Below are 25,457 nucleotides of genomic sequence, written 5' to 3' on the forward strand. Positions count from 1 at the left end.
TTAAGTCTTCAAAAGCCTAGATATGTAAAATACAGAAATCACTAAATCCAGTCCTCAAGAAATTAAACGGTACTTCCAAAGATATAAATTCTAACAAAATGGCAACAAAAACAAAACTTAAAATGTTAAAAATGACCACCAGAGAATCTAAGTCCCCTGCCTGCCACGTTACCTGTTTCAGGACCTCCAAATTAACAGAATGGCTAACTCTAAATCCAATCTAACAGTACCCGAGAGATCAAAACTTAACAAGAAAGTAAACTGTTCTCAAGTAACAAAAGTGCTTTGCAAACTGATTTTGGACGAACGCTTCAAAAAACACAATTACTGAAATAAGCATCAAATTCATCCTAACAGAAACGTCTGACATCACACTCAACTAGTTTGTTTAAGGAAGCACTTATACCTCTCTGATACACACCACAAACAGATCTACTTTGGTATGACTTTTTAATTCCACTGGTGAAAAACAGCTATTAGTGATTTACAAGTTTCTCCCTGGTTCTCAAGTCCATTCCTTTTCAAGTCTTAAAACTTATGCTACACGGGAAATAAAGGACAAAAGTATTGGCCGAGAGATGTCAAGCAGACGCCTGCAAGAAGGATCCGGAGCAGTTCTGCATCCCTGCCCAGAGCATCTCCAGGATTATCCTACCTAAACACTTTATGTAAACACGGGGCTAGTGACTCAAGCCTCCAGCCCCAATAGGTGGAGAGAAGTTTCCTCGCCTCGGCTGCACATGGTTTGCAGAAGTTTGGCTGGAGCAGAGCGGAGCCTGGGTGGGAGCGGCAGTGTAGTTAGTGCTGCAGGCGGCGGCGGCGGCGGCGGCAGAGCAGCAGGAGGCGGAGGCGGGCGGGGGGAGGGGAGGCGGCTGGGGGGGGGCGGAGGGGGCTCTTGCCGCCACTGCTCTCTCGCCGCCTCTCCCCCCCGGCGGGAGCCGCTCTCAGCCTCTTTGCACTAGTCGCTCCGCTCTCTCGGTCATGTGACCTTAACGTAACCGGACAGGAAAAGCCCCGCCGCCGCCGCCGCCGCCGCGCCGGAGACACCGACCGCGGCGGCAGCAGCAGCAGCAGCAGCAGCGAGAGGCAGAGGCGGCGGCGGCGGGGAGAGCACGGCCAAGGCTGCCCAGCGGTGCCTCCTCCACACCCCCCGCCGCAGCAGCACCGGCGACAGGTAAGCACGCAACGCCTCCACCTCCCGGGGCCGGTGCCCACGTGCCGCCCCCGGCCCGGGCTCCGGGAAGGCGGAGGGGGGGCGGGGGCCACCGGAGCTCGCAAACGGTTCCGGCACCAACGGTGGCAACAAAGAAGAATGACCCCCGTCCCGGGGCTCCGGGTGAAGGCAGGCGGAGGGCCCGGACCACACGGGGACCCAGTTCTGGGAAGCGAGGGCAGGGGCGCCCCGCGGGGGCGGGGGCGGCTGCGCCTGGCGCCGGGGCTCTGGCCGCCTGACAAAACCATCCCCCGGAGCCAGGCGGCGGCGAGTCGGCGGCGGCTCCATCCGGGGCTTTGCGGGAGGGGGAGGGGACGGAAGCCGAGAGGGCGGGCGGCGGATCGGAGGGAGGGAGGGAGGAAGGGGAGGGGGGCGATTCGCGTTCCGTTCCCCGTTGCCGGTCCCTCCCTTCTCGCCGCCACCGCGAAGTGCGTCCCGAGCGGCGGCGGCCGGTGAGCGTCCCGCGCTGGAGCCCTGAGAGGCGGGCCCGTCAGGTGCGTAATCCTTCCGACGCCTCGCCGCCGCCTCCTGCTGCTGCCGCCGCTGCTTCTTCGGCGGCAAGGCCGCGAGCTGCGGAAGTGGGTTTGGGGGAGGGGAGCGGAGACGGAGGGGGAGGGGAGGGATCCGGTCCGACCGGAGCAGGCCCGGCCTCTCTGGCGCTTCTCCCAGCTGCAGCGGCTCCTACAGCTGCTGCCGCTACTGCTGCGGCTCCGCCTCCCCGCTCGCGGGCGGGGGCGCGCACGCGCGCTTCCGGCCTCCTCGGGTCTCGCGCTGTCTTCGGCTCTCGCGCGCGCTCTTCCCCTGGCCCTGTCTGACCACCCCCCGCCCCCGGCGCCGGAGCTGTTGCGCCAGCCGGGGCGTTGCGCACGGCGTAGGCGTCGGCATTGTGTTAAACTCCGCGGGACTTGGGGAGAGCGCGCGCGCGCACGCGGGACCGAGGGAAGCGGAGAGCGTGCGGCGTGGCCGGAGTGCGTCGCCCCTCCCCTCCCCTTCCCTCAGCCCCTCGGGTATGGGGGCGGGGCCGGGGTGCGCGGCGCCCGGGCCCGTCGGGCCCCCGCCGGTCTAGCCGGCCCCGCCCCCGGCCGGGCCCCCGCCCCCCCCCCCCGGGACGGGGCGGGGCGAGGCAGGACGCCGCGGCCGTTGGGCCGCTCCCCTGCGGGCGGGGTGGATGGAGGCCTTCCTGGGCGCCGCCTGGGTGGAGTGCTGCGGCCCGGGCTGCGGGTGTGGGCGCGTTAGGCCGGCAGGCTCGGGCTTCCGCTCCACGGGCAATCTGCGCCTCCGCTGAGGCCGAGGTTACCCCGGAGCTGCGCTGTGGTTTCTGGCTGCTTTGCCTTGGGGTGTGGGACCGGCGTCAGAGCCGCGCTCCCGGCCATCGCGGCCCTCGTCTCCCACTCCTCCGCCCCAGGGCTCTGAGAAGGGGAGCTTGGGGGCGCGGAGGCTGCTTCCCCGGCCCGAGGCGTTTTTCCTGTGTAGCGGAACCCCCAAACCATTGATCTTTTAAACAGGCTAAAAAGAGAACTGATAATGCATAGGTGCTTAGGAAGCAAGGCTTTTGTCGCGTTTAGCTGGTAGTGAAAGGAGGCAATAGGAAAGCAAGGGTAGCAGGGCAGGCAAGAAAGTGATTGGGCCGGATGAAAATGCAGACAGTTTTTTGCTAGGCCAATTGACTGCGAGAACTTGGAACTGCTGAACTCCTAATTATGCCTTAGGGAAATACCCCCTACCCCCGCCCCACCGCTGCAGTGTTCATTTGCTCTTCATCAAATACAATGGTCCCACTTAGTGTGTGTGTTTCCATTCTATTCATTTTTATAAGTTTTTGTTGCAGTAAAGCATAAAAAAGGTCAGAATTACGAGTTCACGGGCTCACACGGAGCTCCGGGGTGCTCTGGGTTTCCCTAAATGGGCTGCACTGTCCTTTTTAGGACAGATCATCTATGTCGACCCTGACGGAGCACGGGAGCAGGATGTACATATCACTAGCATTTTAGTTTGAGAGGCCTGAAGCTTCAATAGGAAATCAGAATTGAGACATTTTAAGTCCTCTGATTTATTACAAAGCAACATTCATTGTTCAAATAGATTTTATTTTGCAGTTTAAATAACAGGCCGTTATTAAATAATAGGATGTACATGCAGGGTGTTTTCAAACTGTTAAAAGGTAATTTTTGAGAAAAAAAGTTCTAATACTGCATTCCTTCAAACTGGGCATTTCTCAATAAACTTGTGGTTTGTAGGTTATTTTCTAGCCAAAGAATTGACCTGTTTATTGACACCATGGTAAGATCTCAAAGCACAACTTTATACCAGTGGTATTAAGTGCCACAAATAGTAGTGGAGAAGACCATGAAAGGGGAACAGATAAACCGCCCCTAAAACTTTGCTGTACTGTATAGCCCAACCACTTGCCAGTTTTAAAGCTTCTCTCAAAGAGGGTGTAAATAAATGGTGCTCTGCAAACTTCTGCTGAAATACTCCAGCAGCAGAGTAAACACTGTGCATGTTTTAGGTCCACGATGACAATTTCTTTTTTATCTTAAAGATTAATATGGGGGCGCCTGGGTGGCTCAGTCGGTTGAGCGTCTGGTTGAGCGTCTGATTTCGGCTCAGGTCATGATCTCACTGTTGGTGAGTGTGAGCCCAGGGTCAGGCTCTGTGCTGACAGCTCAGAGCCTGGAGCCTCCTTCAGATTGTCTCCCTCTCTCAAGTTTTTAAAGGTCAATATGAACTTTGCACTGTCCTCAAAGATCTATACCTTTTTAATGTAAAAATTATGTAAAATATAAAGTTTTATCCACCTTGACCTTTTAAGATGTGCCTTGTAAACGCTACATGTCCCGGAATAGTGGGATGCGCTTTCCCCAGCTTGAGAATTCCAGACCTAGAGGTAGAAAGTAAAGGAGGCTTCTAAGGCAGGTATGTGGCATTGGCTGGGGATCAGCTTTGCAGTTGGAGACCTGCCATCTCTTACCTGTCTCAGTGCTGCATTCCAAGGCCCGCTGGCCTTTCCCTGAAGTCAACTTGGAACATTGAGGAAGTAGTGTGGTTCCAGCCTGTCACTGTAAAGGAAGGACTGCTGGTCTGCTGGCGACTTTACCATAAATTTCAGAGTGCACACGGCAGAAAAGGGAATTTATCCCTTTTCCTAATTCCTTATGGTCGCTAAGTATGACTCTGAAAACCTAAAAAGTAATTGAGAGTTTTTATTTTCCCAAAGAAAAAAAATTATAAACATTCTAAGCATTAGCTCGAGAACACTTTCTAAGCCTTTTTTATGTTCAAGTTAAGTTATATTTTTATTAGCAAATGAAACTTAAATAATTGAAATATTACTTTGAATCAATAGCAAATAAGAGCTAGTGTTTTACAATGCCAATATGCCATTGAGAGACGGAGCCAGTAGCCGCAGAACCAGGAGTTGGCAGTCCAGGATATTTTAGGACTTTTTTTTTCTGTTATGAAGGCCAAGTTAGGGGCTAGTATTTACACTCAAGCACATAATTCCCAGTTCATGTGGATGAGGTACACATCATATAACTTTCTGACTTCAAGAAAGCCCAGTGTGCAAAGACAGGAACTTATAAAGCATTTTTATGTATCTGACTACTCACAAAATGGTTCTTTTTACTTTGTAAGAGGTTTTACTTTACAAGAGGTATAGTTCCATTAAATTCTGTACACGCCTAAGCTCTGCACCAAGCAAGGATGAACTATAAGAATCATCTGAGAATAGTTTCAAAGTATATTTGTGTTCTACACCATGCCTACCTAGATGCTTAGATTCTCTGAGCCCCAGAGTAATTTCTGAAAGGGGTTGTCTAAGTGTGTTCTACAGACCGTAGTGAATCTCCAGGACCCCCTCAGGGTTCCATGAGGTCAAAACAACTTGTTTAATAATAAGATGTGATTAGCCTTTTTAGCTGTTGATAAAATGGGTCAACGTTGGAAAGATCTGCATAACTCGATGAGCTGACATTTTCCAGTGACCGATGGGTGATGTTAAAAACTGTGCATAGGTAAAAGATCTGTTAAAAGAGCAAGATAGAGCAATGAACTTTCCTTCCATTAGAGTAGGAAATTTTCATTCATTATGTATTTTTAGATCGCACAGCTAAACTGCAAGAAACTGCAACTTACCAAGTTTTGGTGTAGTATCAAAGAAAAATGTCCACAATCACCTAGAAAAGCTATTAAAATATTTCCCTTTCCAACTGCATATGTGGGTGAGGTTGGATTTTCTTTGATATTCAACCAAAAAAGATATCACAACAAAGTAAGTGGAGAGGCAGAGTAAATGCAGAATCCAGTTGTCTTCTATTACAGAGATTTGTAAAAACAGCAAATTAAGTTTTCAATTCTGTGTGATCATATGTAGGTTTCCTTAAAGTTGATTATAGCATAATGCCTTTAGAATTATCACTTTAATTAATATCAAGTCTTTATTAGCTGTAAATCTCTGATTTGTGGCTCCTTGACACAGCCTATCCCGGAACTACCTCCTTCTGACCTTCACTTAGAAATTAAAAACTAATTCCAATGGTAACGTCAGCAACACGTAATTGAAAAGGCAAACTCTTACAAATTCAATGTTTTTCAAATTCAAAATAAGAGCTATTGATTAGTTTATGTCCCACCTTTTTCTATTTACCGTCAAGGAGGCTTGACTAAAGAAATGTTAAGAAAAATACATCAACCTGTCACCACAACTAATTAAGACACATTTCCTAGCTTTGAGATACAATTTAAAAACATTAAAATTCAAATGACTAGTCCCATTCAGGTTTACTTTATAGGCCCTAAATATTAATTATTAATAATACTAATTGAAAAAGCAGTTTTTTCATCATGGTAAGTGGTCTGAACTACTTGAAAGAATCAATCTTACTTGTGGGTAGTGCTTTTTCTGTTACTGATGTGTCCTGTGCATTACAGTATTCATTTATGCTTCACTTAAATAAAATTAAGGACTTGAGAGGACCCTTTTAGTGCCCTTGAAATGGGTAGTCTAAGTGGTGTTTAGTATCTTAGGAGAGCTATTATCCTCAAAAAGTGAGTCATCAGTTCCCAAGCGCTGTTTTGGTCTTCTCTCCTTATACTGAAAACGTAGGAGGAACTTGGGTTGTCAAACATAATATGATGGTATTTGTCCCATTCAGCTGCACCTCCAAACGATGAGTAACTTCCGTAAGGATCAGCTCCACCTTTGCTGTGTGCTGGAAGCTGAAAGCTTCCACATCTAGGGAGTGTCGCACTATCAGTGTGGGAAACAGTGGTGAGGCATTAAATTATATAAACGGTCATTTATACTTAGCTCTGGAAAGTGTTTTTTACTTATTTCCACATGTGTCTTACACCCTCTGAGTTTGCTTAAGGAAAAGAAAACTTTGTACACATGTACATGCATAAAGAAGGCATTCTACGAAAACCCACTTTTAAGAATGGTCTCCCCTCTCCATCTCCACTTTTGTTCAGTGCCTTTCTGCTCACTATTCTGATTTAAGAAAGACAAATGATTTTTTTTATTTAGTTTTTTTTTTTTTTTTAAGTTCCATTTGTAGTGTTAATTGGTTGAGGGCTTTATATAGGTCTTCAGTTTCATGTCAGATTTCATGTCTGCCCTGGGTGACTAGGATTAATTAGTGACAGATCTGTGGAGCCAAGTAGTACAGAGGAAAACGTGTGAAATTTACACCCGGAAGACCAGGGCTCAGATGACTTCTGTTTGCCGTCATAACCTCTCTGAACTATCATGTAGTAATTTAATGTTGTGACTTTTGGAGTCAGATACACCCGGCTTCTTCAAAGACTCTTAAGACATAAATCACAGCAGGACTTCAGAGCTCCAGACCAATATAACCAAAGTATACTTCACACCTCTCCTTGGTCATCTCAAAAGTATCTTGGTCCCAGCACATCTGAACATAACCCTCGCGATCTTCCCCATAAAGCTGCCTTTTTGCCTGTCTTCCCTCTCCTGGTGGGAATCCCCACGATCTCTCCAGTCACACAAGCGAGAAATCTAGGAGTTATCTTGGACACCTCAATTTCCCCCACCCTCCTCCCTCTAACTCACCAACCGATTCCGTTGAGTTTTTATCTTCTAACTACGTTTCGAATCCTGTCCCTCTCACCCCATCCTGATGGCCACCACCCAGTCTGTCTTGTCTCTTCTAGACCATGGGAAGGTTTCCCCTCACCTGGCTCTTCACCACTCCCACCTGCAGTGTGGCCATCCTGTCACTTCTGCTGCAAAATCCCCTCTGGTGCCTCCCTGTTGCTCTTAAGATAGGAACCGAAATCTTTAAGAAGACCTGAGTCTCCAACTTCACCTAGCCTATTCCTTTCTGGCTCTTTGCCCTTCAGCCACACGGACCTTCCTTCAGTTCCCCAGTTGCATCTTGCTCCCATGTGTCCTGGGGCCTTTGCAGATGCTGACCTCTGCCCAGAATACTCCATCCTTGCCCAGTTAACTCTTCTTCAAATATCTGCTTAACCAAGGTCTCCTCACAGAAGACTTCCCTGACCTCCAACCCCCAAATTGGACCCCAGTGCCTTATATTTTTCTTCACATTGTACATTTGTGTACTTGTTCGATTCTCCCCCCTTGAACTCTGTCTGTATTCTGCATACCCTTGCATCCACTGTGCCTGGCACCTCAGAAGGCTTTCACCAAAAGCATGACGACTTCCCAGATCTGCGTCTTAGGAGCTGGCCTACATGTGGGCAAGTTACTTAACTTTTCTAACTCTGGTAGATTCCTTCTGGAGAGAGGGTAATTGGTCCTTGGTACATAATAAGTGGTCATTAATTATTAGTGCTATGGTTATTAATATTATAATTAATACTGAATAGCGAGGAAATGATATACCATGGTATTGTTGAGGATTAAATGAGGAGTGTAAAGAGTATACTGTAAAGTATAAAGCACTATTCAGAACTTAATTGAAGTTCTGAAGTTCATGAAGAAGGATGAAGTGACATTTACAAATAAAAGACTTGGTTGGGGGCCTGGGTGGCTCATTCTGTTGAACGCCCGACTCTTGGTTTCAGCTCAGGTCATGATCTCGTGGTTTGTGGGATCGAGCCCCGCGCTGGGCTCTGTGCTGACACTGACAGCGAGGAGGCTGCTTGGGATTCTCTGTCTCCCTGTCTGACCCTCCCCTTCTCATGCGTGCATGCTCTCATTCTCTCTCTTTCTCTCTCAAAATAAATAAATAAACTTTAAAAATAAAAAACTTGGGGCATCTGGGTAACTTAGTTAGGCATTGGATTTTTGATCTCAGTTCAGGTCTTGATCTTAAGAGTCATGAGTTCTAGACTCACATTGGCTTCCATGCTGGGTATGAAGCCTACTTAAAAAAAAAAAAAAATCAAAAACTTTTGCTAAAATATAGCTCCCTTTCTATTGATGTGACTTTTTAGGTTAGTCTAGGATCATCAGAAATTTAACTTCCCACACAGCACCCAGCTAGTCAGAGGCCAAGCCATGTCTGGCACTCAACATTCTTCTCTCTGAACGTATAGTTATTAACAAACATATAGTTTTTTTAAACATCAGACAATACTCTAGGTACTTGGAATAAAGTAATAAATGATAAATAGAACTCCATGCTGGCTTTCTGGAAGCACCAGGCAGACATAAGTAGACTGGCATGTTCACAGGTGCTCCAGAGGGAAGGAGAGCTTCCTGATCTTAAGGACCCGGAAATTCTGCAGAAGACTAATAGGGCTGGGGCTGGGGGGCGGTAAGTGGTGAGTCCCTCTGGAGGTGGCATGTTCGAAGGTCTGGCACAGAGGTTCTAAGGCCCCCTTCAAACGGGCCTCCTTTCCTGACAGTGGGAATAAAATCAGGACTGAACTCAGCTTTGAGAGCGAGGCCTCTGAGCAGGGAGTGTTGCAAACTGCTGGGAGCCCAAGATTGGTCTGGGCTTCTGGACCTTCTGGTTGTAAAGAAAAATGCCCCTCTTCAGCTTTATCTCATTTCATCCAGCGTTTCTGAAGTGAGCGAAATAACATCACTTTGTCTCCATGATCATTAACATATTCAGATGAAACTGGGCTTTTGGTGATGCTTGAATTTCCGAACAAGTTGTATACTTGATCACTTCATAAAGATCATCAAGTAGATAACCTTATATCAAGAAAAGAACCAGGCACAATTTAATGTCATAAAATTTCATGTAGTAATTTTTTGTGCATGAGAAAATTTATTCCCTATAATGAATATAGTGCCAACAACTCTTCCTTCAGAAAAGTATTCTGACCTTATGTCTTTTCTACCCATTTATATTTAGAAGTCCCCCGTCCTACAGGGTACCTGAGTAGCTCAGTCAGTTGAGCATCTGACTCTTGATTTCGGCTCTAGTCATGATCTCACAGTCATTGGATTGAGGAGCCCCACTCCAGGCTCTGCACTAGGTGTGGAGTCTGCTTGGGATTCTTTCTCTCTCTCTCTCTCTCTCTCTCTCTCTCTCTCTGTCTCTCTGCTCCTTTCCCTTGCTTGCATGCTCACTCTCTCTCTAAAATATATATATATATTAAAAAAAAAAAAGTCCCCCATCCTACAGGTTATGTGAATATTTTATGACTTTTCTTGCAGAATAAAGAGGGACTGATACTGTTGGACCCCTAGTTTTGAGGTTGGTTGATTGGTTTTTAGTAGGTCTGTGAAATCGTAAAGTCTGGAAACCATTAGTTTGGATCAGCAGGAGAGTATGTTGTGCAGAGTTAAGCAGGGGTTGGGTCATGCAGGGCCGGGCAGGCGGTGCTGAAGAATTTGGGTTTCATCCTAAAGGCAGTAGGGAATCGCAGAAGGATTTTAAGCTGGTTAGTAACATCAGATTTGACCTTTGGAAAGATCATCCTGGCTCTTCCCTGTGGATGGATTCAAGGGCAAGAGCTAGAAATGAAGAGATGAGTAGGGAGGCAGAGCTAAGGTGGTGGGGGTAAGGAGTTGAAGTCGGTGAGCCCCGGGTGACTGACTGAGGAGTGAGGGAAGTGAGGCCCTAAGTGGAGTGGAGGTCCCTGCCTTGGTCAAAGAGTGGATGGCTGTGCCGTGCACTAAGCTAGGGATACAGAAGGAGTAGGTTTGTGTCCATGGCTTTTGTTGTCTTTGGGGGGAGATGAGGGTGAGGGGAAGGGGGACTTGAGTTGTCTTGCCTATCCTGAATTGAGGGGGTGCTGCGGTTTGGCCCAGCGGAAGTGGATTGGATCCCCACAGGGAGTCCACGGAATGAGAAGCAGACTGTGGACAAAAGGCAGAGGGGCATCAGCAAAAGAGGAGTCCTTGGTGGTGATGAAAATAGAACAGGCAGAGGTGATAGAAAACCAAAGCACAGTGGCCTCAGAGCCCAAGACAGTATTTATGGAGCAGGAGGAAGGGTATTAAATGCCGCAGAGAGGTCGAGTAAGCATACTCTGTGGGGCTGGGGAGCAGAGGTCCTCTGTGACCTTGCTGAGCCATTTCAGCGTGGGGAATGGTGGGGGGTGGGGGCACAGGAGTGATGCTGCTGGTCAGCAGTTGGTGGGAAGGGAAGAGCAGACATCCATTTCCACAAAGGGAGGGTGACCTCCACCAGAACCCCCCCCCATAAAAGATGTGCCGTCTCAGCCAGTGCAGCATAGGCTGCATGGAAATGGCCCTGAAGGGGCCTTGAGGAGGAAAGACTTCAGATGGCAGTGCTGTTGGCTGGGGGGCACTGCCTGAGATGCCCCCAGGCTTGGGGACCCCCCCCCCACTCTGTCTTCTCGGACTCATTCACATGTTTGAGACTCTAGGGCGGAGTCTTATTTTTCTCCCTGAGAAAGGTTTCTTTGGTCTCTGAAGTACGATTTTTAAAAATGTACACGGTTTTGTGTTTCCTATGTGAATTTGGAACATTCTTTCCATTTTCCCTCCTCTTGTTTGGTTTTTTTCCCATCCCTGAGACCCCTGTACATGTGTTCTTCCCTCTATCTGTAAAAGACATGTTCAGTTTGTTTCCTATTCTAGATTGAATAGGAGATCTCTAAATTGAGATCCTAAAGTAACTGGTAGACTCCCTTAAAAAAAGAAACGTCTCATAGTTTTCTCATGGCTTAATTCTTATGGTCTTAAAGAAAAAAAACATACGTTTGTTTGTGGAATGAGAAGCCCTACCTTTTGCTCTATGGAAGGAGAGGCTGTATATCCATTAATGTAAGAACAAAAACTTCAAAGTCCTGTCAAACACTGATCAGTTTGATGACATTAAAACATAAAATTATATGTCAGAAATCTCTGTAAAACAAAATTAAAAGAAAGTGAGAAAAATATTAGCGGCATGCGGTAAAGGGCTCATTTTTATTACGTTACAAAGGGTTTTTACAGATCAATAAAAAGACAAACAACCTGATTGAAAACCAGGCAGAGCTCATGAGGGGAATGCAGGAGGAAATGTAAATGATCAATAAACACAAAAATATACTTCCTCTCATCATTAAATCCACAGAAGGTAGGAAAATGAGCGTGGATTTGGCAAAGATTCTCAAAGACGTGGCCATAATACCCAGTGTGGCCAGAGTGTGGAGAAAGTGGCGGAGGGGTTGGTGGATGGACAACTCACTATTGTGTGTCCGTGATCTTTGAATTTCTCGTAACAAGTACATATACTTAAAAGCAGCGATAAAAACAATATTTCCGAGGGGAGCCTGGGTGGTTCAGTCGGTTAAGCGTCCGACTCTTGATTTTAGCTCAGGTCACGATCTCGCGGTTCGCAGTTCGAGCCCCATGTCGGGCTCTGCGCTGAAACCACAGAGCCTGCTTGGGATTCTCTCTGTCTGCCTCTCTCTCTCTGCCCCTTCCCGGCCTGCTCTCTCACTCAAAAAATAAATAAACATTTTTTAAAAATGTTGTTTAATCATGTTATAAGAGAATATAAGAATATCTCCGATTAATTGTAAACATACTTGCACATAGCACGTCCCAGCAAATCAAGTGACCCTGTTGAAATCTCACTTCTTGTGCTTTCTGATTCTATAATCAAGGGCAAATCAGCTAACCTCTCAGCCTGTTTCCTCATATATAGAATACGAATAGCAGTAATACCTCAAATACCTTAGCATGAAATTAAACGAAGAGCATATGGAAATGAATGGTCAAGGAAACACTCCGTAAATAACAGCCACTCTTGTCATCATCATCAAGAAATAAACAGTAATATGTTCTCGCACTTGAAGCTTCTGTCTGTCCGTGAATGACACCTGAAACCACCTAAACATGTAGGGAACCATGATCAGAGACAGAACACGTGAAGTAGTGTTCGCAGGTTGCTCTTCGAGGTGTATTATACTTTCTTGTAGAGAAAGGCAGGTTAGTAGTATGGAAAAGGAAGTCGTCTGGCGCTTTTCAGAGAACAGCCTTGAAGGTGAGCTTCTAAAAGTTATATCCTGGTGGAGGTCAGGTTCGAGTGATGTTTCTTTGTAGTCCCTGCCACCCTGCAACCTGGCACCGTCTCTTGTTTTCATCCTGAACCCCAGGCCTCGTTTTCTGTGTCCCCTTCCTAATCTTAGCGCTTTCCCCTGCACAGGAAATATTGGGGGACGAAGGTCCTGATGCTTTCCACAGATTTGAACGTATAACTGAGCCTACGGTGTAGGTCTGGGTACCCAGATTGCTGCAGCCTTAAGTGACCCCCTCCTGCCTTTCATGTTTGGATGTAACTCTGGGTAGAAAACACGAGACTTGACATCCTCCAGTCTTGCCTTGTGACCTGATCGGTCTCTTACGGTATTGATCCGTCTCGTTCGTTCCTTTCAGGTAACACTTGTTAATTTCTGAATCTGCCAGATCATCCCTAGAACAGGAAGGAGAGTGGGGAGATCAGTACCAGCTTAGTAAGAATTGCCATGGTCTGTTTTTTTTAAAAGCTTATTGATCACGATCATGTATTCTCCAAACTAGCTTTCCCAATTCTGTAGTTAAACATCATAGTTATCCTTTTTTTTTTTTTTTATTAATCTGGCTAATTAATTGATGTGTGGTGGGTTTTTCTTTTTTTTTACTTTTTATTTTTAGACAACTATAAATACACGTGCAGTTGCAACAAATAATAGAGATCCCGCAAGCCCTTTACAGTAAACTGAGTTTCCTACTTGCTAAACTGTGCTCCCACATCCCGGCCAGGGTGCTGACGTTGACACAGTTGAGCTGCAGAACATTCCTATCACAAGGATCCTTCATGTCGCCCTTCTGAAGCCAAACGCATTTCCCTCCTGCTCCCCTCACGCTCTGTTACTAATCTGTTCTCTGTTCCTATGATCTTGAAGAATGTTAAATACGTAGAATCATGCAGTGTGTGACCTTTGGGGATTGGCTCTTTTCCCTCTGCATAATTCACCCACCTTGCTATATGTACGTATCAGTAGTTCATTTCTCCTTGCTGGCTGTGTTTGTTTCCTGTGGTGTGGGCATACCACACTGCTTAACTGTTCATCCGCTGGGGGACACCTGGGTTGTTGCTAGTTTTTGACTATGAGGAAGGAATAAAGCTGTTGTGGATATCCACGGGTAGGTTTTGGTGTGAACATAAGTTTTCATTCTCTGGGATAGATGTCCGTGAGCATAATTGTTTGGTAGGACGGTAGTTGCATATTGAGTTTTTCTAAGAAACTGCTCTTTTCCGGAGTGGCTACACCACTTTACGTTCTCCCCAGCAGTGTTTGAAGAGTCTGCTTCCTTGACATCCTTGTCAGCATTTGGTGTTGCCATTACTTTATTTTGGTCATTGTGATAGGTTTATAATGAAATCTCATCGTGGTTTTCGTTTGCTTTTCCTTAATCGCTAATGATGTTGGCAATATTTTCATGTGTTTATGGACCATTTGCATATCCTCTTTGGTGAAATGTCTCTTCAAGCCTACTGCCTATTTTCTGAATAGATTTTTTTTTCCTGTTGGGTTTTGAGAATTCTTTGCATATTCTCTATATACCTGTCCTTGGTCAAAAGGTTTGCAAAGGTTTTCAAATATTTTTCTCCTGGTCTTTAGCTTGCCTTTTCAGCCTCTTTTAACAGGACCTTTCACAGAACAAAAATTTTTAATTTTAATGAAATCCGACTTACCATTTTCTCCTTTTATGGATTATACTTTTGATGTTAGGTATAAAAACTCTGTATCTAATGCTAGATCCCTAAGATTTTTCTCCCATTTTTTCCCCCGAAAGTTATAGTTGGGTGTTTTACCTTGGAGTCTGTAATTCATTTTGAGTTAATTTTTATAGAAGGTATGAAACTTAGGTCAGGGCTCTTTTTTTTTTTTTTTTTTTTTTGGTCTATGTCCAGTTTATCTACGCCATTTGTCAAAAAGATTGTTCCTGCACTGAGTTGCTTTTGTGAGTTCGTCAACAATCAGTTGCATGTATTCGTGTGGATGCTCATCAGCCCTGGGTGCTCATTCTGTCTCACTGGTCTGCATGTTTGTCCCTTCGACAATACCACACAGTCTTGGACACTGTAGCTATCTGATGCATCCTGAAGTCCGGCTGACTCATCCCAATTCGCTATTCTTTTTAAAAAATTATTTTAGCTCTTCTGGTTTCTTTGGCTTAACATTATACATTTTACAATATCCCTATCTATAGCAACAAAAAAATCTTGCTAGAATTTTAATAAGAATTGTGTCAAACCTATGTACAGACTTGAGAAAAATTTATGTTCTTACTGAGCCTTCCTAACTGTAAATACGGTACATCTTTCCATTTTGTTAGATATTCTTTGATTTTTTTTCCCTTCAGCGTTATAGTTTTCAACATACATGTTTTGTTAGTCCTATACATGTTTTGTTAGATTGACACATATGTATTTCAGTTTTTGAGTGATTGTAAATGGTATTATATTTCTAATTTCAGTGGCCACAAGTTCAAAGTTAGTGTATAGAATTACAATTGACTTTTTCATGTTAATCTTCTAGCCTGTCCGTGGTGTTGCCAAACTCATTTATTAGTTCCAGGCGGTTTTTTGTAGATTCCATGGGATTTTTTTCTGCATAACAACAATGTCATCTGGAAATAAGGACAGTTTTAGTTCTTGTGTGTGTGTGTGTGTGTGTGTGTGTGTGTGTGTGTGTGTCTGTCTTTTATTTCCATTCTTCCTTTATTGCAGTGGCTAGAACTTCCAGTACTATGTTCAGTACTGAGAGTGGGCAACTTTGCTCATTCACAGTCTTAGAGAGAAAGCATTCGCTGCTTATAACATTGAGTCTACTGTTAGGTATAAAGCTGATCTGTGTGTAGTGAGCTGTTATAAATACTCTTTGCGGGAAAGGAGCAGTCTCCTGATTTGATGAACCGTCCCCTTTGGAGGCACTTCCCCTGCTGGAGATAGATTCAGGCCAAGTGGTTTGCTACGGTGAAGTGTAAGGAATGAAGACCTTAGAATCCGGACTCAGAACACGCAGATTTAAATTTTGGCTCCCCTGCGTTGGAGCTAGATGGCCTGGGCAAATTATTTACACCTCTCAAAGGCCAATTCCTCCTCCACAAAAAAGGGAGAAGAGCACCCTCCTCCGTCCTGCCTCCGGGAGTGCAGGCATCCAGGGGAGTAATTGTATCACTGCCAGGGGCAGCCCTGCCCACACTGTAGGAGCTGGAAAACTGCCCCAGTTTAGTGAGATCTTCACTGTACCCTGCTGTGGCCCCACCCCAGCACCTTAATTGGTCTCTGTGGAAGTTTTGACAGTTTCTGATAGGTCGTTAAAATTTGCATTTGGAATCTTAAACTATAAGACTAGCGGATCTGGGGGTGTTGGCTGTCCCAAGAGCAGACAACTGAGTCCGTTTCGTGGGCAGATCACGTAATCCCCCGATTCACGGTCAGTGTCATCATCTGTAAAATGGAAGTGAAGACAGAGTTACTTCAGCGGGCTGCTGCGAAGACTGAGTGAGTTTACGTAACATTGTTAGCATGACACGTTAGCTGTGATCGTTACTGTCGGTGACTGTAAAAAAGGACACATACTTACTTGTGAATCACCTTTCTTAAAAAAAAAATTGTTTGCTTTGCAGATTTTTAAAAAAATGGATTTGGCCAACCATGGACTTATTCTCCTGCAACAGTTAAACGCTCAGCGAGAGTTTGGTTTCCTGTGTGACTGCACGGTTGCCATCGGCGATGTGTACTTCAAGGCACACAAATCAGTTCTTGCTTCATTCTCCAATTACTTTAAGATGTTGTTTGTCCATCAGACCAGGTAACTAACGTGGTTGATAATAATCTAATGACTGTAGACGCTGAACTTCCATGGCCCTCTTTCCCTCTGAACCTGCTCTTTGCCCATCCAGACCATGGGTCTCACCTCCTCTCCCTGGAATCCTAGGCTCCCAGGCTCCCAGTTTTCCCTCGTGACCTCACTTGCCAACCTTGCTCATCTTGGTTACTCATGCTTTCAGTAGCCATTGAGAATCCCTGACCGGCAAGCCCTCAGCAGCGCGCGGCCCCCACCCCTGCCACCCCACCCCCACCCCAGCTCCCCGGACCCTGGCTGGGTGTCCCCTGCACAGCAGGATCGACAGCGGCCTCCTGGATCCCTTTCTCCCACTCCTCTGGCCCCCCACCCCCACCCCCGAGTCTCCCCCCACACCCCTGAGTACCCCCCCTACCCCGTGCCTTTCCCAATCTTTATCCTGGTCTGCCAGTCTAATGGGAAGCTTGAGGGCATGAATTCCCCAGCTTCCTTCTTTTTTTTCTTAAAACATCTCAATCTCCCTCCGTATCTCTGCTTGGTTTTTCCTTCCCATCTCTCCTGCCTCGGAGCAGAGGACCCTGGATGTCCAAGGAAAAGGGATCTTCCTCCAAGCGTCGTGCTACCAGATCCCGCCTCTTATACGTTTTTGTTCTGTACTTTTCACCACGCGCTCTTTCCCCACGTTCGAGTCCCCGAAGGATCCACGCCCCCGACACCCAGTGGTGGCGTCTACTTGACTTACAGGACAGTTTCTCCTTTATTTCACTGTGGAAGTGTTCAGAGGGCGATCCGCAGCCTAGCTCGTGCGCCCCCCACCCCTCGTCCCCGCTGCCACCGCCGCGTCTGCCCCATCTCTACCGAAATCATTTCTCAAACGTCACCTCTTGATCAAAACCACGGCTCTTCTCTCAGCCTCTGGCATCTCAGCCTCAGTCCTAGGCAGCATTTGCTGCCTACTGTTTTCTTCCTCTCAGGGTTGTTCTCTGCGCTTTGACAATGCAGAATGTCCCGTTCTCCTGCCCTCTGGGAGCTGTGCTGAGTTTTGGTCTCGGGCCCTCCATGCTTCTTTCCATATGCACTCTACCCCAAGGGGAGCTGCTAGTGCTCCTGGATTTTGCCTCTGCTGAAAACCACCAGTTTACAGCTCTGGCCTTGACCTTTCTCTGTGTCCTCCAGAACTCTGCTTCTCAAGGCCGTGAGGCTGGCCGCTCGTGGGCTTGAATGGAGTTATGTGCCGGTCTGAAGCGGAGTTAGGCCTTTTCTGGGTCGTTCCCTGACCTCCCTGTTGATCTCCAGGTGACCTGTTCTTCAAATCGCTCTAAAACCCTATCCTCTGGTCCCCTGAGCCATGTTTCCCTCACACCCCTTTTGCATTAGTCCTTTCCTTCCCCTTCTCACTTCCTTCCATTTCCTAATCATTTTCCACGACTGTGAGATTAATATTTCTGAACAGTGCTTTGACTATAGGACGCCTTGGATCAGAAATCCCCTCCGTGGTGTTACTTCTTTGATCACAAACCTGCAGGATCGCCTCCACACATCAAAACAGCACACACATTCCTTGTTCTCTTTCAAGGCCCCTCAGGCTGGCAGCCTGACCTCCAAGCCCCTTTGGGACTGCCCCTCCCACCAGGCCACTCCACTCCATCAGCCCAGCCCCCCCCCCCCATCCAAAGTGATCAAAAGCCACTTCTTTCCTCTCCCACATCTCCTATCACTTTATTTTTGCCCGTTGCAAGATCCACGCATTTTCCCTGTGTTGTTCTTTGTGTATTTCTCTCCCCTCCTCTTTTGTAGGTTTCTTGAGGGCAGAGACTGGGTTTTACAAATCTTTTTGAAAGCCCCAGTGTATAGGTCCGGTATTTGTACATAATAGCCACTTGTTAAATGTCTGGGGGAGCTGAATGGGGAAACAATAGGAATAATGGCAAGCAGAGGTTGCTTTATCTCAGGCACTAAGGATGTTCCCTTTTAAGGACATGGAGACTTCATAACTAATGGGTACTTAGAAGTCTCCACACAATGAATGAAACTGTCTTGAAAGGAGGAAGATTTTCATTTGGGGGAGTAAAAGAATACAATATAATGAGTTTTAAATAGATGCAAGAAACTTAAATGTAGGGCAATTAAATGCCTTTGTAACAAGGAAATGTGGGATCCGTGTGGATAGGAGTCCCAAATGTAAGCAATCAAGTGTTGTTGTTGGAGGAGGCACGCGACATTTCTCATGGACACCAAGCAAACCCTGGTCGAAGGCCAGAGGCACGCTTTTAAACCAAGGCCTTTTTTGCAAGGTTGCTCTGAACAGCCACCTGACTACCCAAAAGGTGGACTGAGAATACGGTTTTTTGCACGCTTGGTTTAATCGTGTTTTAATGCCTGTAGAACCACTAGCTATATCTCTGTCTCGTGTGCAGCACTCTGGGAAGTTTTAAATCTTGTAGAGCTACAAACATAGAGCTCCCAAAAGTAAAACCGCAGAGGGGCAAGTTTTGCTAAGCACAACCTCCTGATGAGGTCGGACATTATTTAAAATTCCTTATTTCCAAAGTTCATTAAGCCCATCTTTTACTTTGATATTCTAGTAAAGGAAAAATTAAAACTGAATTACGGTGAAAGTTTGCATGAAGGGCTCGTAGCTGTGCTAAAACTATGTTTTTCCCGTAACAGTGTTGTCTCAAGCAGACATCTGCAAATCAGACCACATAGGTGTAATTATCTTGTGGAGAGCTATGTCCTTCCAGAAGGACCTGGAAATGACTGAAGTCTGGCCCATAGCAAGCTGAGAGGTCTAGCTGCCTGGAAGGGAAAGCAGTCAGAGAGATGGCTGCAGTGTGACCTAAGGAGCTTTTTTAAATAACTTTTTTTAAGGGTCTCCATGTGTATATGTGTGCATGTGTACTTTTGCTTCAAGAAAAAAAAGTCAAGAAATGAAGAGAGCTGGTCTCTGGGAACCTCCCTGGGCGCCGCATGAACTCCCAGAGATTCCCCGCCTCCCTCTCCCTGGTGCGTCCTCACCAGCCCAGTGGGCCACTTTGGGGCCCTTCTCCCTCCGGCCTGGCTGGGTCTCCCAGCCCCATTTCTTCCTTGCCTTCAGAGAGAGACTGCACACAATTCTTTAAAATCTGAGCTCTGCTGAGTCACCACCCTTTGTGGCACTAGACAGAGGACAACCTGTACAATAACAAATGAGGGGAAATGACAAAACTTGTAACAAAATTTTGATGGAAAGAGGCCCTGCTTGGTAGTTCCCGCTCACAGATGCTGCCCCCAGATGCTGCCCCCGTTTGGATTTCTGCCCTTTCCTTTTCTTTTTGGGAAGCCAGGGGTCCCTTCCTTCTGCCTGGAGGAACATTCCATCCTGGCAGAACAAGGGTGCCCTATAGTCTCCTGGGAGTACTTTGTACTCTAAAGGCCTATGGTTTCCCCGTTCTCGATTTCGGAGGGGATTGTTTGCATGACTAAAGTATTCCCCACACATGATCCCTGTAGCTTTGTTTTGAATATTGAACTTCCCTAGAGCACCTAAAGGCATCCCAGTATACACCCAGTATTGTTGGCAGTCGCCCTGTGCTTAAAGGGAAGACCGCCTGTGTTTGCATTCCTATTTAAAGGAAGATAAATAAAGCACTATAAAAGACTCCAAAGGAAGATGAGTGAGTGATCTGTGTGTCTTTTTAAAAAATAGAATCACATAAGCTCTGTTCTTTCTGCTGCTAAAGTGCTGCCACTTTTTATTCTTTGACTTTTCATAGTTTGTAGTCAGAGGTTTTTCACATGACTATTGTATGCATTCATCTTGAAATATACACACGTTGATAGCAAAACAGCAATTATTCAAATCTGTTGTGTCATAAATTGCTATTACAGTCACCTTTAAAAAAATAGAATAAAATGTTAAATTTGGAAGAGCAAGGTATACTGTTATTATTTTAGCATGTTGGAAAATATTTATTATTAAGATAAACAGCTAAAGGAGACAAAAAGTTATAATAGTAAGTGGTATAATAAAAAAAAAATGATCAGGGGTGCCCAGGTGGCTTAGTTGGTTAAGCGTCTGACTCTTGACCTCACTCAGGTCTTGAGCTCAGGGTCATGAGTTCAAGCCCCGTGATGGGCTGTGCACTGGACTTGAAGGTTACTTAAAAAAAAAAAAAACAGATTATAAATTCTAACGGCATTCAGGGAAGCTGCCTTTGAAGTTGAAAATGCATTGTCTATATTGTCTGTAGAATATAATTCACTGAGTGGATGATAGCACATACCTCATAATATATAGATAGATATCATTGCTTTCTAATGATGCATTCGAATTTCTGTCATTACTGATGGTTTAGGAAGAGTTCTTTGGGACTTGAGTATAGTTGCTTGACCAGAATGATGTTTCTGGAATGAGGCAAACACGAACGTCTAAAAGTTAGAAAATCAGCAATGCCACTATCTGCTTTAGGTGTCTCAGATAAATCACCTAACTTTTGGTGATCTCAGGTTCCAGATCTGTCAAATGGGAATAATCAGATCTGCCTTAAATGCCACATAGGATTGTTTTCATGCTCTACACAATTTTGGTGTCACGGGTTTGGAATTAGACCAAGATTTAGTTAGACCCTCTTACTAACTGTGTGGTTTTGAGCAAAGTAGGAATCTCTTTGAGCCTCAATTCCTCATCCGTAAAATGAGAATTAATGGCAACTTAATGAGATAATGCCTGTGAACCCCAGTTGTAATTCTGGTGATGGTGATGGTGATGTTTTGGTAAGTTGTCCCCGAACTGTTTTGTGATGCAATCTAGCAATACTGGGAAGGTGATCCGGCCCCAGTAGAGCTAGAATGTACCTCCATCTCTTAACGGTGCTTCCTCCTCCATGCTGGAGGGAGATCAGGGAGCTGCAGAGCACAAACAGAGTCAGGTTTTCTTTTTCTTTCACTTTTGTTGTGTTGCTCTCAGGCACTGGTTCATTCTAGCCCAGGTCCGCACACCTCCCCACCCCCCATGTCATTTTACAAACGAAGAAACTTTCTTATCGGGTAGATTGCTTGATTTACTTTGAAAAATCACCTGCTGAGCTCTGGATGGCACTGGGTCAATAGAGGTTGCCAAGACTTTTAGCCAAAGATCTCCTAGAGTCCTACATAAAAATATAGTGTGATATGATAGAAATGTACATAGATTATGAGGAGAAAAACTTCTTCAAGAGTCTAGGGGCTAAGATGTCATATTTCTTTAACGTGAACTTTTTGGTTCCCAGTCCTCGAAAATCTACTTATCGTATTTCTCTCTGTTCTTAATATAATTAAATTACATAGGTGCCAGTTATCTCCCTTGAGTATTCCATTTCACGAAACACTAACAGTAAGAAATGGGGAATGTTCTCGTTTCATTTGCCTTTTTTTTTTTTTCTCCAGAGTTCATGTTATCATTGGAGACGCGAGTTGACATTTCCTTACAAATTGTTCACTTGTTTCTTTCAGTGAGTGTGTCCGTTTGAAACCAACTGACATACAGCCAGATATTTTCAGCTATCTCTTACATCTGATGTACACGGGAAAGATGGCGCCTCAACTGATTGATCCCGTTCGGTTAGAACAGGGGATCAAGTTTCTGCACGCTTACCCACTGATCCAAGAAGCTAGCCTGGCCAGCCAAGGAGCCTTTTCTCATCCCGACCAAGTTTTCCCGCTGGCCTCTTCCTTGTACGGCATTCAGATTGCAGACCATCAGCTGAGACAAGCCACCAAGATCGCTTCGGCACCCGAGAAACTCGGGCGAGACCCACGGCCGCAGACCTCCAGGATGAGCCAGGAGCAGGTGCCCGAGGCCCCACCGCTGTCTCAGCTGACGTCCAATCTGGCCCAGGTGAATCGGACACATCTGACTCCCTCGGATCCCCTGCAGACCTCGCTGTCTCCAGAACTGGTTTCCACTCCCGTGCCTCCCCCTCCCCCTGGGGAGGAGACCAATCTGGAAGCCTCTTCGTCCGACGAACAGCCCGCATCCCTCACCATAGCCCACGTCAAGCCGAGCATCATGAAGAGGAACGGAAGCTTTCCCAAGTACTACGCCTGCCACCTGTGCGGCCGGCGCTTCACCCTCCGCAGCAGTTTGCGGGAACACCTCCAGATTCACACCGGCGTACCTTTCACGTCCAGCCAGCCGGGAGAAAGCCGCGTGCCCCTGTCTCTTTGTAGCAACGCAGCCGACCTGGGCAAAGACACCATGGAAGTGCCTGAGGCTGGGATGATAAGTGACAGTGAGCTACAGCACATCTCCGACTCTCCCATCATCGACGGGCAGCAGCACTCGGAGACGCCCCCGCCCTCGGACATCGCGGACATTGACAACTTGGAGCAGGCGGACCAAGAGAGGGAGGTAAAGAGACGCAAGTATGAGTGCACGATATGCGGCCGAAAGTTTATCCAGAAGAGCCACTGGAGGGAGCACATGTACATACACACCGGGAAGCCTTTCAAATGCAGCACTTGTGACAAGAGTTTTTGCAGGGCCAACCAGGCTGCCCGGCACGTATGCCTCAATCAGAGCATCGACACGTACACCATGGTGGACAAACAGACTCTGGAACTCTGCACGTTTGAGGAAGGGAGTCAGATGGACAACATGTTGGTACAGACCAACAAACCCTACAAATGCAACTTGTGTGACAAAACGTTCTCCACTCCCAATGAGGTTGTTAAACATTCGTGCCAAAACCAGAACTCGGACGTTTTCGCCCTGGACGAGGGGCGGTCCATTCTGCTGGGCAGTGGGGACGCAGAAGTAACGGAACCTGACCACCCAGTGTTAGCTTCCATCAAAAAGGAACAGGAAACAGTGTTGTTAGACTGAATGTTACCTATCTTTTTAAAAACTGTCGTTTTTACAGATACTGTCTCCTTTCCCTTGCCCCAATTCAGAACTGTAGTTCTCCATGGCATGATACAAACAGGTCCCTGGTCCCTTTGTCCACCTCACCCCCTCCTCCCCAACCCCAGCCCTTCCTCCGTAAAGGCTTTGTGCATTATCAACCTGGAACATGTTTACTTTAATTCAGGGGATATTGGAAAGATAATGGTCAGTAGTACTTATAAACTCAAATAGATTTTGAGACGTTTTAGATGATTTAAAAGCAAACTTGGAACTAATGAAGGGTCTGTTAACAAAACACAACAACTAGAATGTAATTTGGTAAGCTAGAATTATGACTTTCCCTGGGTAAGAAGTCTTCCTTCTCAGAAAGTGTTGGAAAATACAGCATGCTTCTTAGAGATACAGCTGGGCTGTGTACTATGCAAAATCTAGGTGTGGGGGAAACTTTTAACCCAAGAAAACACTCTCAGTATTTATTCTCCAGGTGTCTTATTTCAGAATGCATCCTTTGAGATTATGTCCAGTCGAGAAAAATCATTAGCTAAGAAATCTACTTGAACAGAACACAAAAGAGAAAAAGTAATAATGTGATGGCAATCTTAATTTTTGGATAGAACATGACAAAGCTGTGAGTTGTGTGTGTTTGTAAGAGAAAATGTGTGGGTATTTGCTATAAACAGGTGAATTAATGCACATGCCTTAGCTAATTGCTGGCTTCTTTCAAAGTTGAACAGTAACAAAACTCTCTGTTTCAGTTTCTGACAAATCTGTCGGTTGTTTTAAAAATCAGATTTGAAAGTCCTGTGCAGTAGATTGTCTTTCTGAATAGAAAATGACACGCTATTCCGGCAGTTGCCAGTGTTAAATCTGTTTTAGCACCAACCAGCTGCTTCAAATCAGTGTGTGCACGTAGGAACGTGGATCCTAGAGGGGAAGTTGTGAGCAAAGCATGTGGTGACTTTAATGACTTTAAAAGTTAATGCTAATAGTTTACTGGCAACATTTGTTGAAGCATCAAAAATGGCAAAGAAAAATCAGGACAAAAACGCCTAATTGCTGATTGGAAAAAAAAAAAAAAAAAACCCCAAAAAACAACTTGATTTTGATGTTAGTCTCCACTTTTTTTTTTTTTAAACACCTGAAATTTCCTCCATTGGCCTGAAAGCAGTAAACTGTGTCCACGAACCTTTCCTTACGCCAATGACAGAATGGTCTCACAGGACTAAACAGGAGCCAGAAATAAGGACCGAAGGGGAAAGGGAAAAACAGTTCATAGCTGTGCTGTACGTATATGTTAAAAACTGAATATCCCGTCATCCTGTTTCATGTATAGTTGAGTTCGCAGATTTGTAAGTTTTTATACATACTTTCATGGAATAAACATTTAATTAAGTGAGCATTTTATTTTATCTGTGTATCAGTTCGTCTGCCCAAAAAGCAGGAGAAGTAGAGACCAAGGCCTCTCTTTGCTGCCTCTCTCTGTCCATCTGCAGAACCGTGGGCGGGTCCCCTAACTTGAGCAGCATTTTCGACATCTGTAAAACGAAGACAGTGGCAATTGTGGATCGTCATATTGTGGGAATCAAATAAGTCAACTGTATCCAAAAATGCTATGGACAGTCCAACTTTGGCCAGGAATGGATCTGAAAGTCCAACTTTCCCAAGGAAGAAAGAGACACCAAGAGGTGTTTACCTAAAAGTGACACACGTTCGTGCTGTATAAACCTCGGTTCTTAAATATTGAGAGGTTTCCACTGATTTCCTCTGTTGAAACTATATTCACATCTCCCAGTTTAAATGAAAGTCTTGAGCCAAGTTAACTTCTCTGAAATTCTGTGGAAGGGGAAATCCAGGCATGCCTCACAGGCCTCCACAGCACTCCAGGCAACCTCAAAGAGACATGGGATGTGGCCGGAGGCTCTTAAACAGCAGAAAGTCATGGGAATCACGAGGGATCTGGTGGGTGATGAGAGAGGGTGAGGCGCCAGCCAGCCCCAGCTCACTTCCCGCAAGTTGGTGGAGGGGGGAAGGGCAGGACCTGTGTTTCAGCTATTCATTATGCGTGGGGTTCAGGGCTCTTAAGCGTTAGTCTGTGGCCACCTCCCCTGGGACAGACCTGTCAGTTCCCTCCATACCCTAGAATGTTCCATGGCTGTTGAATCCCAAGAGGTTATAAATTTA

General features: G+C 45.9%; 1 protein-coding gene across 4 annotated transcripts; it reads left to right on the plus strand.

Annotated features, from left to right (window-relative positions):
* Window positions 1-1,039: 1,039 nt before the first annotated feature.
* On the plus strand, window positions 1,040-24,673 carry ZBTB2 (zinc finger and BTB domain containing 2). Of its 4 annotated transcripts, none has more exons than XM_027056635.2 (3): window positions 1,043-1,174; window positions 16,233-16,417; window positions 21,884-24,673. In XM_027056635.2, exons 2-3 carry the CDS (start codon window positions 16,245-16,247, stop codon window positions 23,253-23,255), a joined length of 1,545 nt encoding a protein of 514 aa, XP_026912436.1. In that variant the 5' UTR covers window positions 1,043-1,174; window positions 16,233-16,244; the 3' UTR covers window positions 23,256-24,673. The 4 variants fall into 4 exon arrangements, with proteins under 4 accessions (XP_053078070.1, XP_026912436.1, XP_026912437.1 ...); XM_027056636.2 differs by lacking the exon at window positions 1,043-1,174 and adding an exon at window positions 1,578-1,707; XM_053222094.1 differs by lacking the exon at window positions 1,043-1,174 and adding an exon at window positions 15,296-16,107.
* Window positions 24,674-25,457: the final 784 nt, after the last annotated feature.

The sequence above is a fragment of the Acinonyx jubatus genome, chromosome B2 (assembly GCF_027475565.1).
Source record: "Acinonyx jubatus isolate Ajub_Pintada_27869175 chromosome B2, VMU_Ajub_asm_v1.0, whole genome shotgun sequence".
In the NCBI taxonomy this organism is placed as follows: Eukaryota; Metazoa; Chordata; class Mammalia; order Carnivora; family Felidae; genus Acinonyx; species Acinonyx jubatus.